Source organism: Diadema antillarum, unplaced genomic scaffold (assembly GCF_040938485.1).
Source record: "Diadema antillarum isolate AM-2024a unplaced genomic scaffold, OU_Dant_1.0 seq00000364_RagTag, whole genome shotgun sequence".
In the NCBI taxonomy this organism is placed as follows: domain Eukaryota; kingdom Metazoa; phylum Echinodermata; class Echinoidea; order Diadematoida; family Diadematidae; genus Diadema; species Diadema antillarum.
The window spans coordinates 1,367,320-1,384,585 of NW_027271365.1; the positions used below are offsets into that span (position 1 = coordinate 1,367,320).

The window sequence follows — 17,266 nt, forward strand, 5'->3', positions numbered from 1 at the left end:
TGGGAGAACCCTCGGGGAGCCGGTGGCAGGGCTCGGTTGCACCCCCTTGTCTGTTAGGGAGCGGTTCGGATGATGTTTTGCTCCCCCTCGTGATGATGGGAGTCTGAGACCCAAAGAAACAGTCATGGCTTTGATGTAAAATGATGACACCTTAAAGATGAAAAATAAAAAAAGGGGAAGAGATGATATACTGATGCATCATCATCTAATGACCCATTTTCTTTTCCTCCTTCTCCTCCTCACCTCAATTTCTCCCCTTTTTATTTCTTCTCTCTGATGTTCTGATTCCTTGTTGTCATGGCTACAAGAAAAGGATGCTCAAAAATGGTCAAACTACAATGTGTAGATGCTCTAGATTCATTATCATCTTTCTGTTACATCTCATCTTTTTTCATCTTTCTTTTTATCTCGATTGATTTAAGATGTTTCCAAAGTTGAATGCTTTGTAGAAAGTATGAGGATAGGATGTAAATGATATGGATCTACATTCTCAGTGTAACTAATGTTAGAATCTTTGAAGTTAATTATAGTCATTGTTTTCTGTTTCCTTCCATGTCAACATCTCTGTAACGTGTGTCATCACCAACCTGTCATGATCACCACCATCATTATCACCATCGCCATCATCATAATCATCATCATGATCATCATCATTACGATCATCATCATCATCATCATCATCATCTCCATCGCCATTATCACTACCATCATTATCTTCATCACCATTATCACCATCATCATCATCACCATATTGTAATCAGCAACACCATAACACCAAAATAGCAACATTCTTGTGATAAAAAGTATTACTCTCATTCCTACTGTCATTCCATGGTGACTGCAGACAAATATTCTCTTACCCACTAGTGTCACTAGGTATTGTAGATGTTTATCTCCTCATGTATTTAGGGCGGAACACGATGGTCTCTGCCCCCTATTGATGCGTCAATACACTGCGGCCTTTTCATTGCATCAACTCTTATGTCATACCCATTGTGTTCTTTGTAACATTTGCCAGAGGCTTGTTTTTTTATGTAACTCATCCTCGCTCCACAATTGTCCCCCCATGTACCAATTCTCTGTATTCTTGCTACTCTGCTGTATCCATGAATAGCCCTTTGGTTTTGTCTTTTTTTTGGGGGGGGGGGGTTTGAGAAGATGATAGTCTTTTTGTTATTGTTGTGTAGGCCTGCCTGGCTGAAAACTTAAGAGATTATTTGTCACGAATGTGGTTTTTATCTGATAACTCCATATTGCATCAATCCAGCACGGATGGATAATGCTGCTGTGTGAGCAAGAGTGTATGATTACAATATTAAGGCAAAGGGGCTCGTTTGCCCCTTGCCAGACCAGACCCTGTCAGCAGGGTAGAGTCTTACACACCTACTCACCACCCAGACCTCATCCTGGGCCCCAGCGTGAGCCCATGAGCTTGCACTTCCTGCGAGGCCCCTGTACGGCAGCAGATCAAGTGTCCCCAAACCTTTTAGGGGGAGGGAGATGCTCCCTATCCCCCCTCCCCACTCCCCAGAAGATTCTCAAGAGTTTCTGGGAGTTTGACCCCTCCTATCCCTCCCTTTTCCCCTTGCCCCCATTCTGACTGATACAGGAGTCATAAGTGAAATCTTTGACCTTCAAGTGGTGCCCACTTCTTTGAATATCTGTCCAATTCTTCGCCCCTTCTCTGATATTTTCATCCCACTCCTCTCTCCCTCTCTCTCTCCCTGTATCCCCTTCTTTACGTATCCTGTATCCAACTCTATAGGGCTTTTTACACTTGTAAATTTTTGCTTAGTCCCGTACCAACGGTGGGGCTAAGGGGGGGCCTTAGCCCCACCATTGGTACGGGACTATCCTTAGCCCACTTTCTGTTTACACTCGTTTTTGCCAAAGTAGGCTAGCCCCACCGATAATCCCGTACTATCTGGCCCTGCAAAATAGTAGGGTTAGCACCACAGCACCGCAATTGCGGTGCCAAGCAAGTGAGTGTAAACAGAACGAAAAAATAATCCAGGGCTAAGCGACGGAGACGAAGTCCGACCCCCACTGACCAATCAGAAACGAGGTAATGAAGTGCTGCCGGTGCGTGCGTGTACGTGTATAATGCACAGTGTAATCATGAATATTCATGTGGTTTGGAAAGTACCGGACTAAGAAATACGAATATAAAAAGGTCAATTTTCTCCTTAGTCCCGGACAAGAGCTTAGTACGGGACTAATTGGCGAGTGTAAAAAGCTGAAAAAATTGGTACGGGACTAACGATAGTCCTGGGTCAGAGAAAGTATGGGGTTAAGAAACACAAATGTAAAAAGGGCTTATGTGTGTCATTTTCTCAACTTAAGTGATGATACCAGGGGGTACATTAGCTCACACTTCCTTGCCTAAGCAGGCTGCCGTCACAGAAGATAGCCAATGTCGAAGTGTAGGCCTAGTCTTATGGCCACTGAGCAATTCTTTAAATAGCTGTCAAACTTTGTGTTTTTAGCTGCACAGTGATATCCAAATGGATAGTGGAGATTCCTCAGGAGTACAAATGTTTGAGAATGAATTACGCTGTCACTGTCACAATATGTCATTGTGAACAAATATCTCGTAGTAGTGTACAGTTTTTATGGAATCAAACTGAAATAATGCAGGATCTGATAATCATTTAAAGGACAAGTTCACCTTCATAAACATAAGGATTGAGAAAATGCAACAATGTTAGTAGAACACATCAGTGAAAGTTTGAGGAAAATTGGACAATCGATGCAAAAGTTATGAATTTTTAAAATTTTTGTGTTGGAACCGCTGGATGAGGAGACTACTACAGCTTGTGAGTCATATGCGTACAACAGTATAAAGAAAATATAAAGAAAATTCAACATATTTTCACTTTTTTCACATAATAGAAGAGCACTTGACTTGGCTCTTTCTAAAGGCAGGGGGAATAATATTACCCATAACATTTGTCGGTAACGAGTCGGGGGAATGTGAACTTTTTTCCTAAGATGAGATTTTGTGAAATTCTCTTTATATTTTCCTATATTGTTGTACGCATGTGACATCTAAGTTATTCACACACTGCAGTAGTCTTCTCATCCAGCGGTTACTGCACAAAAACTTCAAAAATTCATAACTTTCGAACGGATTGTCCGATTTTCCTCAAACTTTCAATGATGTGTTCTACTAATATTGCTACATTCTCTCAATCCTTATGTCTATGAAGGTGAACTTGTCCTTTAAGGTGAAATTCTCCACACCAGCTCCTATTGTAAGCCATTATCACTCAAGGACATTTAATGCAAATTTACCGTTTCAATGATTTTTGTTTTTTTCTGTTATGTTCCGCTAATATGCTTGTGTCGTTTGGTAAACAAATAGCCTATGATTTACAGAGTCACTGTATGATACTTGTGTATTCATTCGTGTAATTCAGACTGTCCTTGAATTACAAATGCTTGTGACCGTGGACCTGACATATTAAAAAAAAAAGTAATTAGAGGCAAAATGGATAGAAGAGTGTGCAACACTTCAAATATTTCACTACGAGGAGATCTAGAGTATTGATGATGGGGCAAACAATCTTAAAGACCCCATGCCCTTTCACCTTTGACCCTATCCCTTTAAACCTCACTGACCTATCTTGATCTGGCTAATTTTGCTCTTCACAGTTGGTACATGACACTCATCGAGTATCCTGAGATCAACAAGGAGAATGAGAGGCAGAAGAAGAGGAAGCGAGGTGTCTTTCCCATGGTGGGACCCAAGGTGAGAACAAACAAAGCAAAACAAACAAAACAAAACAGAAAACAAACAAACAAATGGACAAACAAATGGACAAGCAATTTTTTTCCCCCGCTGGGATATTTATTATTCTACATCAGACATATGATATATTCATCTGTATACGTAATACGTCATAATATTTCAAATAACATCATAATATTTCAAATACAATACTTTGAAAAGCAAAACAACCAATAAAATATCGTGACTCCTGCCATCATGTAATACATATCAAGTAAACAGGTGTCTAAACAGACACCATTTTTTTCTGAAACACTTGCAGCTTAAGCAAATTTTCATAGACCAAAGCAAATTTTCATAGACCTAAAATGTTTTTGTATATCTGTGAGCAGTGCATCAGCAGTGATGTGTGCTCCATCTAGTTGTGGCTATCCTAGATGATAATCCTTCCCCCCCCCCCCCAACTTCAATCCCCATCAATGCCTTGCCTCTTCATCCCTTGTGGTTGCTAGGGGACAGGGGGGAGATCAGAAAATCAAGCAAACTGTGATCCTGGTTAACACAAGCTAGTTAAAAACCTGCCAAGTTTGCACAGAAATGTTTTCAGTGTTGGGAGCATATGTTGTTTTTGTGAGGGTTTAATTTTCGTTAATTTTGGGAATCACAGTAGGACCGCGAATTCAACAACACGCGAGGGTAGTAGCACATTTACAATAAGCCTCTCTGTCAATTCGTGAAAACAACATCTCACGAAAATGTGTGTGACGTCCCCATTCGCAAAAATATCTATATACGAAAATAACAGCTTATACAGTACATGAATCGTATCCAAATGGATTGGGGGGGGGGGGGGTAACTTACTGCTTTCATATTTTTGGTAACGATAGTTGGACCATTGCTGACTTCAGTCAAATGTGGTTGATTTGAAAGTTTATGTTTTTATCCGCCATTATGGAAGATTTATAACGATATATTATGCTAATTTTAAGGTAAAGAAAGAATAGCGATAGGACCAGAATATTAGATGTTGCTCTGTCCAGATTACATTTTTATTCTGTTTGATAAATGAGGAATGTGTACATTGTGTAAATAGTCCCGCATATTTATACTTTTAGTGCTTGCAATTTCTGCTACACATGCTCATCTGTATGTGTGTTTTTCATAAAATCTTGTGTATCCACTTTTGTTAAACTTGTTTGGGATCGGAATCTCTGTAATCCACAATATAGGAGACTCGTAAGGCAGCGTTTTCATGAAATCCTTTTTCATTACCAACGCTGTTGATGTTGGCTTTAAATCTGCAGCAGCCATGGCAGAATGTATTGTGTATGCCACCCTAGACATGATTGCATGATCCCTGGATTGAGAGGAATAATAATCAATTAGGGAAGAATCACAGAGAGTTTAGGGGGATAAAGGCATTGGATGAGATCCAGTGAGGAACCTGCTGGTCTTCCTCTACCCCCGCATGCTACCCCCACCCTCCTTACCCATCGCACCATTTGTGCGTGAGCTAGCGTGCCCTCAGCAAAGTGTCAAGTAGATCAAATGACAGACTTTGGCAAATCAGATCAGGATTTGTTAACCGTAAAATTGGCTCGATCTTGTCAGTATCTGCGATGCAATGGAATTATCGTGAATATGTGACTATTTTTCAGAGAGGCATCAATTACGATTCACATGCAGGACCATGGCTGTAGAAAACTTTTTGGGGGCAAAGTTAGTATTTTTAGGAACCAGGAGTCGAAGAGTCTCTTATTTTGTCATTGTACAGAAAGCCCTTCTTTAGTCGGTCATGAGCATCAAACATATCAATATGATTGCTCCTGAAGTTTAGCAATGATACTTATTAGCTGAACTGGAAAGGTATTACTTAGTTTCATACTGGACACCTACTCTCTAGCCACTGTTCCCTTTTACTGATGACATGTTTTTGCGAAAATGTACATCACCCACAAATCAAGGGTGTCACGTAGAAGGGTAAAAGTCAGCTTTGTAGCTTTAAAGGCACCAGTCATTCCAGAGGAGGGGTTCGCAAGTATCAAGAAAAATGTAACAATTCTTCCTTGCATGCATCTACAGAGCTCGTTTGGTGCATGACTTTTGCCATGTTAGAGACCCGGTAGTGTGGGGATACCATGGGTGGTCCAATTTAATCATTCCTCATTTGCTGCCCACCAGGGTTCATTCGAAAACACACACAAAAAAAGCGATTGTCAAGTTGAGATTTTTTGACTATGTGTTAAACTTAATGTAGATCAGTGGTAAAGCTGAACATAATTTGTCAGGGTGATTCTTGAATATATCCAAGCCGAGCCACTCATCCTACTCCACGGTAGCCCTCCTAATTTACTGGGTCTTTAAGGCAGCCCCCCTTCTTGTCGAGCTATTGTTTTGGAATACCCCACACCCGTGAACAGCTCGTGACACGACTGTTTCGACGCAGGTGAGTCTGATGTTCGCCCTGCTCTCCATGGGGAATCTGTCAAATAAGATTATCTCGTCATCTCCCCCCATTGGGTGCAGGTGGGAGCTTTCAGCGAGCGGGAGGGAAAAAAAAGATAGAAAGAAAGACAGAAAGAGATGAAGAAATGATCTGAGAATCGTATCTTCACGTATGCACAACAGACAGGCAAACACACACATACAGACAGACATACTCAGGTTTGAGATGTTAGAAACATGTACCCATCTCTCTCTCTCACTTTCCTATCTATCTATCTATCTATCTATCTATCTATTTAGCTGTTTATCTATCTACCTTTCTATCTATCTGTCTATCTATCTTTCTACCTTTCTATCTATCTATCTGTCTATCTATCTATCTATCTATCTACTAGTAGATGTCTATCTATCAATCTGTTTATCTATCTACCTATCTATCTATCTATTTATCTATCTATTCATCTATCTATCTATCTATCTATCTATCTATCTATCTATCTATCTATCTATCTGTCTATCTATCCATGTATCCATCTATCTATCTATCTATCTATCATATCTATCCTTTTTTTTCCTCTTTCTCTGTCTCCCCATCCTTTTCCGTGCAGAACCTGAATACTTTAAGATGATAGTGAAGAAATGTAAAAGTAATCCAGTACCTGTCAAAAGGGTTTATTGCCAGTTGGTCTAAGCCTGTTTTTTCCCCTAACTCACACTTGTCTTAGTCATCAACTGGATATGCCAAGATTTTTCTAGGCTCTTGCTGAGCCTAAGTAATCCATATCATGACATGATTTTAAGCTTTAGTCCTAATCCCAAACTCTAATAATCCCCGGGTCTTTTTTTTTCAAACTCTGCCAAAAGTGACCATAGGAGAAAAGATCAAGTTGCATTATCTTGTGTGAGAAAGCAGGTGGATAGGACACATTTTTCAACATCACAAACACCAGCAAGGCAGGAAACTGAACCTTGGTAATAACTTGTATGAAAGTTTAATTTTTATGCACAAAATTTGGGGCCTGTGATGAGCAGGTACATATCGCTGTTTAGGCATCAAACCTCATATCTAAAAAAATGTCAGATGTTCAGGAGAGTGAAAAAAATATGGCAGCTAAAGCACTGTAACAAAATGGGATTGCCTTTCCTGTGACATGCCATGGTGGCTTCATTTTTGGAGTAAGACGGCTAGGATTTGAACAGGACATCACTTGGCTGGTCATCTGACAATCAATCCAAAAAAGCGATTTTCACCAAAAGTTAAGATACAAAATTTTGTCACCCCAGCGACCATGTATATGTAAAGTTCAGGTATGCAGAAATGTAATATATGTATTACAAACTAGGCTTCAATTATTGACACAAGAGACTTAGTAGTATATGGTCTTCAGTAGTGGTCCAAAGTAAGACAACCACAAGTTTAGAACTTTGTAAGGAAAATGACAAAAACTGCTGTAACAACCACTTGAATTGATACTCCTTTTAAGCAGAGCTAGATGTAGATAGTGTTGCATCAGGCTCCGTCAGGCACTACTGCATGTTACCCTGTGAGGCTTGGGTGGTGAACGAGAGTGTGAAAAAGGGCAGTTTCCTGCCCATTTTGAGCGCAGTAGACTCCTGACTGACGTTCTTGCCGCGCTGATGTCCTTCGACATCCTGTAGTTGGGCCTCAGCTGTTGTTGTGGCATTGACAAGCTATCTCTACCACCACAGCATTCATGTCACGTCCCTGAGATCTTCTAAAGACATTCTTCCAGGTTTCTACCATGGCATATTAGGAAAGAGACCTTGTGCTTGAAGCAACGTTGCCTCTATGCTACTTGAACAATTATATGAGCACTGAGCCATCTGTGATGAACCCACAAATTAAAAAGTCAAAATATTCATTTAGAAAGCTCTCCCTTACTGATGGATGCAGAGTCAAACTGTTCCTAGAAAGGTCTTCTCCTATAGGGCCATTCCACATAGGGCAAGATGTCTGAAAGACCACTGAAAGACTGTAGAAATTGTCAGATCTCTCAGTGAACTTTCGATGATCTCCAAGGTCTTTCATGATCCCGAAGTGATCTTTCAGTGAATATCATGGTCTCCAAGAACGTTTGAAACAGTTTAGAATAGTCTTTTGGCAGTCTTTCCTGAAAATGGTCTTTCAGTGAGTTGTCTTTCTCCAGACTTTCAGTGATCTTTCAATGGAGTGTTCAAGGGTCTTCTAGGCTGTCAATTACCTTTCATCAGTCTCTCAAGAATTGCCATATACTTTCACATAGATCACTTTCTTGTCTCTCCTTGTTTTTGGCTCATAGGCATTACCCTTCCTTTGCTTAACTCCCCTTCCCCCACCCATCCATTTCTGCAAAGTTTGATGCGTAGCTCACGGCTGGCATCATAACAAACATCTACCTGTAGGTCACATGGCAGATCAAGCAGATCATTGGCCTCGCATGGAGATTTTAATACAAATATGCAATACATGTTTGTACTGTGAATGTTTTTTTTTTTTTTTTGTCTAGGTGCTTTTTTTCTCTTGATAAGTAAAGTTCGTCTGTGCTGATGTAGGTGCCTACCTTTTTACAACCATGAAGGTTGCCATTAAAGCAGAAAGTAAACATCGTTTTGAGTTCGTTTTCGTTGGGAAATCCCCCTTGATTTCATTCTCTTCTTGGCTCCTTCAAAACAACAAGGAAACACTTTACCAGTTGCTGTCAGAGGGAAAAGTGAAAGCTCTGTTGCATTGTTGTTGGTTTGTGCTATCTGATTTTTCCATTCCATCTTGGCACATAGTCACATATGAGCTAAACATGCAGACATGTCTGTGTGATAGGTTGACTCTGCGAAAATTTAGTCCTGTTCAAAAAAACCCCCTAAAATAAATAAACTCAAAAACAACACAGAAGTGATATCAGTACCTAGAAGTTTTGGCTTTGATGTCTGGAGTTCAGGAAAGAATTGAAAATATAACAACAAAGATGAAATTTAGGCATTCTCCCGTTGAACTCTCATTGTCTATTAGAAAATGAAATTTATATGGCAAAAACAAAACAAAACAAAACAAAACAAAAACATAACAAAACAATATTTTTCCAGAAAGCATGAGCAAGACAATAGATAGTCATTGTCCTCTTTGTTTTTTTTTCGCTGAAAAGATAATTTAATGAGGTAGTTTAATGTTGTTTTTCTTTTTAGGCAGGAAATGATTGTGAATGTTTTAAGCAAGTTAAAAACAACAGGAAGTTTTCATGGTCATGCACAGAATGTTGTTTTTCTTACTGTGATTAAAGTAAGCAGTTTATCTCATGCTGAATAATCTAGATATGAAGTACTCAGAAAGTTGACGGCATAGGCAGAGCAATATTTTGAGGAACCCATGCAGGTTCTAGTGAGATAGATACTCTTTGGTGCGAGAGCATTCATCAGTGTTGAGGTATGATAGAGGCAGGGCACAATGTGGCGTGAGAGTCTTACGAAATCGTTCAGTGAGCCCGCCTTACGACATTAATTCGGGATTACTGGCGCAGACTTGGGGAAGTGCGAAAGATAGGATGAACAAGAGTTAAACGCGACTCCGCGCAGGCAGTTGTTGATTCCTCAGTGTGATTCATTGTATATCAAGACATGGCTTGCGTCAGGGTGATAGAGAGAGAGATGGAAAATGTGTGTTTGTGTGTGTGTGCGTGTGTGTGTGTGTCTGTGTGTGTGAAAAAGGAAGAGAGAAAGAGAGTGAAAGAGGAGGGAGGAAAGTCTTTATCCTAACATAGATTTAATTGGGAATCAATCAGACAGGATTATTGATGGGTCTGTGCATACCAAAGACACAAACTTATCTCACACATGAAGGGTAATAATTTCAGATGTTCCTGGTCTGATAACAATGAAATGTTCCAGGTCCAGGTCCAGGTCCAGGTGATGTTCATTGAAGAGGAAGGAAGTTGAAGATAGGACTTGTGTGGCACTTACCTTGTGTGCACCATCTTTGCATGGACTGTAATAAACTGAGCTGCATACCTCTTTTTCAACATGAACCTAAGTTTGGAGTGATTAGGGTGAATGACGGTCAGGATGTTTAAAGGGATCGTATAGTTTCAGTTGAGACCTAATTTCAGGTTTCTAACATTTTTTGGTGAGATGATGAGAAACCTCTTATGAAATATGAAAGAGCATGTAATTCTATGAGGAATTCAACGTTTATTTATGAAAATTGGTTGTGAAATGGCTGAGATATCCAAAAAAGAGCAATTCTAATAAAGTGTGGGACCCACACTTTATTACGATCGCTTTGTTTTACTTTGTTTTTAGATGTTTCAGTCATTCCAAACCCGATTTTCATCAAATAAACTTTGAATTCCTCTTAAAATGGTATGTTCTGTACTATATCATAAGTGTTTTCTTGGTGTCTCGCAAAAAGTTAAAAGCCCAATTCTCATCTCCACCAATACTGTACTATCCCTTTAAGTTTTCTGCTCATGATTCATCAGATGAAAGGCCATCTCCTATAGAGTGGAGGCACGTTTCAAGTCGATCTCCCAGATTTGGGGGAGCAAGGTGCCCCTTCCTGCCCCCAAATTCCCCGCTAATTCCATCCTTTTTGAGTCTCAATTACTCACGATTCATCTGCGTATGTGCTTGCTTTTTACCTCAGATTAGTTTGGGGAAAGAGTTTTAAGTTGAGTGTGTGTGTGTGTGTGTGTGTGTGTGTGTGTGTGTACGAGTGATGTTTCTATTTCTCTTCCTTCAGGATCAGAGTTGATTCAGTCCTGTGGAGAGATGTGCCCAACAGGGTCAGTACCTGGGACCAACAGCTGTGAATGGCAGATCAGACATGACTTTTTTGTCTTTTCTATTCTCTGTTGTGGGAGAAGGCAGTATAAGCCCAAATCGTATCACAGTGTGGAGTGACATTATTGCTGGGTTTAATGTGGTGTCACTGATCAGTTGAAAATTGTCATTTGTGTTGTATGGGTTAACAGATTTATTCTAAAGCATAAGTGGTTTGCTCAAAACTGTCATTCCCTACCCTCTAACATTTTAAACCCCCTTCCCCCCCCCAAAAAAAAATAAATAGTGATTACGAGACTTTTTAAAGACTTTTACGTCATCCTTTCAAGGCCTTTAGAAGTTTGGAATTGTCATTAGGCTGTCCTCTGTCATATAGCCACACAAACACACTCTCTCACACACACACACACACGCACATATAAATACAACAAATGCTTAAGCCGTTGAGGACATTTCCCGAGTATACTCGGGCAGGGGTCTATAGTAAATGCATGTTGTGGCACAATCAGCCTGCCCTCAACGGGTTAAAGTTTAAAAAGACACTATGAGCTTGGGATAGCATGTGTGCCTTTGCAATCAGCCTTCTATTGCTGATGTTGTGTATGGTTAAAAAGCAATATGAGTCATCATTCTACGACTGCTACCAGGACAGAATGGTCCAAAGAGAGCGATTACCTAATCTGATTAACCAAACTGATTCTGCGTCTATAGTGTAGAACACAACCGTCTTTCAGAGAGCCAACAAAGAGAACTATTGGGACTATTGGCCCGAGAAGGAGGACTATATAGTAAACAGAAGATGGTTCCCATAACTCCACTACGGTAATTCGTGCAGTAATGCCAATAGGATGACCTCTCTATTCCATGCCCTTTAACGCTCTGACTGTCACTACGTCCAAGGTGGTATGGTGGCCTGGCCAAATTGTTTGACAATGGCTGCTCACTGCAGCACAGAGTCAGTAGTAAATTGGCTCTCTCTCCGAATTTGCCACAAATGGCATAACTCCAAGGCCCATCCAATTTACATCAGTTAATAATAATAGAAAAAATATATATGGAGGAAGGTTATGAAGGGAAAGGATGCTATCATCAGCTCTAATATGAGCATAGTTGTTGCTATGGAGACCATCTGCCTTCTAATTGCAATATCGATTGCAGATTATTAGAGGCTAATTCCTGCATTGTCTATGTTACAGCAGTGAGATCATGCGCACTTATTGTCCATGGTGAAGGGCATGCTCATAAATATGCTCTATGCTGAAAAAGGAACGCATAGTCGCTGCTTAAGTCAGTGAAGAGAGTTTTTTGTTTTTTAAAGAGAAGTCTTCCTGAAATGGAACAGGTCAGAAGAGGAGAATTTGGGGCGTGTTTACCCCGCCCTGTTTTTGTCTGTCAAGATTGAGGAAGAATGGGATAAAGAAGAGTTAGTAACCATGGCAACTAGTGCAGGCCTGATGAAAAGTTTTGCTATCTTTTTATTGCCATGGTTACAGACTTCCCCGTCAGACAATTTCATTTTTGGCTTACACATACCAACCAGGCATTTTATAACATTCACTTCAGATGATTTTTCGTCTATGCTTGCATTCTGCATTATGACTTTTTCTGCTTTTCCAAATATCAGTGTATGGTGTGCTGATGGGCATTTATCATCAGCACAAAATCTTTGTGTGTGTGTGTGGGGGGGGGGGGGGGATTTTGACAGTGCTGGGCTCAATTCTCCAGCTTCAGCCTGATCATTGAGGATGGGGTAGAGATGTGGATTGAGATTAGGATTGGGGGGGGGGGAAGGAAAAGAGAGATGAGGTGACAGGTGGCTTTATGAAAACCTTGGCACCATTGATGGCAGTTGATATGATTAGCCACCCACACAGTCTCTTGTAATTGACCATGAGAGAATATGTGTGGATTGGTACTTGGCTGCATCATGTGTTTTTGTGTTTGTATTACATGTGTGTGTTTTGTTTGTTTGTTTGTTTGTTTGTTGCTGTTGTTGTTTTTGGGTGGGTGTGTGTTTGCTGTGATATGAGATGCATTTGATCACACTGTAACAATTTAACAATGTGCCTAAAAGTGCATAGGGCGAATCAATGTGTTTATGTTCATGTGGGCCTGCCCAGCCTGGTTACAAAATGCCTTTGAACTGCGAGAATAATTAATGAAGATCTAGTGTTGGTACATAGGTGTGCATTCTGTGTGTTTGTGTGGGTGTCATAGCATGCCTGGTGTAGAAAATATCAGTAGAAATCTCACATTAGTCATAATAAGGTATTAAAATCATGTAGTCTTAAAAGAGGCTATTCTATTACTCAATGAAGCTCATTCATGTCTTAAGATGGTTTGTCGTTTTTATATGGCTCTGTGATGTTGACCTTTTCCATGCTTAGTGACATGGTCTTGACATATATGGCAGGGACAAGGGAAATCCTTTGTAAACATGTTTTTAACAAGTAGATGCAAAATTTTGACTTCATTGGAATGTCTGCAACACTTTAGGTGGTTTGCAATGTTTTGTGTAAAAAGGTGTTTATCCTACTAGCTTAAAAAGTCATAATTATAAAAGCATGTTCAAAACCATGTTCAAAACAAGTTTGAACATTGCTTCACAACCCTGGAAATTGTGAAGTCAGTTTTTAGTCCAGACATTCTAAAGAGGCAATTGCAGTTGCAAGTTTTTAAAATCATCCTGACTTTGTTTTGTCAGAATGTATTTTTGTTTCCAGACAGACAGCATATTTGCCAAAAAATGTTCATTCAGAAAAATATGAAAACACCTTTACAAGCAGCACAAAGGCACCCCTGCGTACCATTTAATATGGGAAACAATCAGTTCCCACATATCACTTAGCAAGTGATACACAGACCCAGACACATTCCAGCTCCATTCATTCCAAGTGTATCAACATGTGAAATTGACAAACATGTTTGGGGATCCTGGCTGACTTGAAATAAACACCACATTTAAAGAAACTTGGAATTTCTTTGTTGGCATTGCGTGACAACGTTAGTTCGTCCCCCTCTCCCCAGCAGCCCTGCGAAGTTTGTGCAGTTGAACTTTTCCCTTTCAACCTCTTGACCTTTTCGCATGGCATTAGACAGGTTGTAATGGTGGGTCTAAGTTCTAGGCCAGGTCTTTCTATCCCCTATAATCTTTGGTTGGCTTGTTTTGATTCTATAGTGATATAAGGTGAAAAAGTAACATCTGATAGATTAAATCATCATTACATCTTCATGCAAACACTGTAGCAGAATGGATTTATACATGATCAAGAGAACTTTGTCTTGAAATAGTGATTTATTTAAAGAAGAGAAATGATGGTATACCAAATTCACAATGTGGCTGCTTCTGTAAATAGCCAGTTGGCACAAACATCCTGAAACTTATTGTCATGGCCAGTACACAGGATCCTTATACATCCCATAATTCCATTAATCTGCATTGAATCACGTATACCTTGGGCCATCTTCATCGTCCAGCTCTGCTGCATTTCCACCCCCCCCCCCCCTTCATCTTTATCCAAAGCATTTCCTGTGCTGCTGCACCTTCAATCTGACATGCTTTGCTTTTTGTCATTCCTAGAATTATACTACGTGAGATGTATAGTAATTAGTGATGCATATATCTCTTATGATTATGCCGACTCTTTGGTAGATATTATTATACTGTTTTGAAAATGGATTGCAGAAATAAAACTGAACTGAACTGAATTGAATTGAACTGAATGATGTTGAATGTAACAGACTGTAGTGTTAGGTTGGTCCATTTGCCTGAATTTAGCTGACATTTTTGTCAGATATGTCGGTTTGATGGATGTCTTTTGGGGGATTTCTCAAATGCAAATTAATAGCAAAGCAATTACATGTCATTGTGAATAGGTACATTCAAATAAGAGGCATGTATAATACTGCAATCTATCCTGTAGATTTCAATTTTAGTCATTCAATTTGTGCATCTCAAATGCATTAAAAAATTATTTATAACATGGAGCAATGTATTGGTTTTAACTATTTGAGGGGGCAATAGATATCCCTCAGGAAAGAGAAACAAATCAGAACTTGGCAGAAGGAGAGATTATATATGTATGTATATAAATATATATATATTTTTAACTTTAAGTGCGCACATTATACACTCAGTTTAGGACACACATGGTGAAGTGTTATCTCGGATCTGCAAATAGAGAGTTTCAAAGTGATAACTTGATTTTCAGTGTGAGTAAATAAGTGGTATGCCCATGTGTGTGTGTGTGTGTGTACCGGAGTGATGTTGGCCAGAACCTCCCACTGCCTGTGGTTTGTGCATCATGAGCAGAACTCGCCCCTATATGGTAGGCAAATGAAATGAATTATCTCATTAGGCTTTAATGCGGGAGTTTTGGAATTGATGTTTCGGGCCAATTTGCCCACATGGTGCGCTGTGTGTGCGCGATGAGTTGTGTGGTTCTTCGTGCAGCGCTGCGACCAGGAACTATGGGGGTAGGGGTGGGGGGACTTGATCAGCTGCATCATGCGCTGGAACAGCCTGTATGAACCGATAATTAGAAGATTATAGAATTCATTGACATACATTTTGGGCTGGATCTCTTCTCCGTCCCCCTTCGCTTACTCAGTATATCATTCTTTGTGGAAGTCTGTCTAGATTTCATTATTGAGGTTTGCTCTCTATCTGTGCATTCCCATCGAATATCAGATTGTTCAGATGGCTGCCTGCTTGCCAAATGAATCTTTTCCTGAATGTATGATTTATACACACTTGTATAGATAGTGAGCAGCGCGCACTACGTAGCCACCGATAAATCAACATCTTGCTGATGTGATGGTGAGCTTTAAAGGGTGTGTACAGTTCTGGTCGAAGTGAAGATTTAGCTTTTAACGATTTGTGAGATATTCAGAAACCACTCTATGAGATGTCAAAGAGCATGCAGTTCTAAGGGGTATCAAAAGTTTATTCGATGAAAATAGGTTTTGAAATGGCTGAGATATCCAAAAACAAGATGAAACAAAGAGATACTAATAAAGTTGGGGCATGTCGCCTTTTATTATTAGCACTTTTTTTGGATATCTCAGCCATTTGAAAACCAATTTTCATCAAATAAACGTTGAATCCTGTTTAAAATTACATGCTCTTTTATATTTCATTAGAGGCTTTTCATTATCTCACTTAGGAATGTTCAAAACATGAATCCCTACCTCAACCAGTACTGTACAGTCCCTTTAAAGTGCCAGGTAAGATGGCTGTGGGCTTGAAAAATTACATGGAAATTTTCTAAACAAACTGAGCTCCTGCAGTGCTATGGAACATCTACAATGTGGATCTATAGACATTCTGCTCCACTGTTGAATATTGAAGATAGAAATAGGACTGACATGTGAAAGGATATTTTGATCCCAAGGGTAATTTTAGAATGAACGAGAAGGAGAAAAGGGGGGGGGGGGGGGGAGAGGGAGCTGGTAGGAGAGTCCAGAGGGAACAGAAACAGAGTGGTGTGAAAGTTTGCTTTCCTTTCTCTGCTCTTTGGACAGAGTCAAAAAGTGAAGTGGTAATGATATTGACATAGTCTGAACCGGTGCAATGGGAACCCACTTCTGTGCCATTGTCCGGTTCCCTGAATCGTGCATGAATGGCGCACTTGACCTTGTGTCTATGTGTGTGTGTGTGTGTGTGTGTGTGTGTGTGTGTGTGTGTGTGTGTGTGTGTGTGTGTGTGTTTGAAATAAAACTCTATAACTGGGTCCAAGAGTGTTCCCTGGTTTGACTTTTGCAGAGTACAGGAGTCATTATGGGGAGTGATTGGGCACTTTAATATGTACATCGATGATGGTGGTGTTGGCGGCAGGTAGTGGTAATTGTGGTTGATTGGGGTTGTGAGGGTGGATGGTAGTAACAAGGTGGGACCTCTTCAACAACTTGTGATGACAAAGCAGAAGAACAGTATTAAAAGAAATGTTGATGAAATTCCACAGTATTACTTTTCATGAAGAAAAGTGACACAGAAATAGAACCATCTGAAATGTAGGCAAAAGAAAAGAACAAAATGGGACTAGATATACCAAACAGTGTACATTTTATACATGTAGGGCCAAAAGTTGTTAACATACTCCACTCCCCCCCCCCCCCCCCCCCCATACACACATACAGAAAAATGATGAATTAACAAAGCAAGCTCACTTAAACCTGTCTTGTGCATACTAATAAACAGGGAGACTCTGAGGGGAGGACATAGTATGGGATGGATGTTCACTCTGGGTTATGTGAAGCTCAGTCTCCACTTTGGGCCATTAGGACGTTAATGATGTGTTCAGACGAAAAATTGCCCGTCAT

General features: G+C 40.1%; 1 protein-coding gene across 3 annotated transcripts in view; it reads left to right on the plus strand.

The window, feature by feature from the left end:
- The window catches only part of LOC139731184 (uncharacterized), a 170,306-nt gene that overhangs the window by 108,194 nt on the left and 44,846 nt on the right, over positions 1–17,266 (plus strand). For all 3 annotated transcript variants that reach the window (XM_071642066.1, XM_071642067.1, XM_071642068.1), the window contains exon 5: positions 3,655–3,751. In XM_071642066.1, coding sequence (XP_071498167.1) covers positions 3,655–3,751 — 97 coding nt within the window. The remainder of the gene's footprint in view (positions 1–3,654; positions 3,752–17,266) is intronic.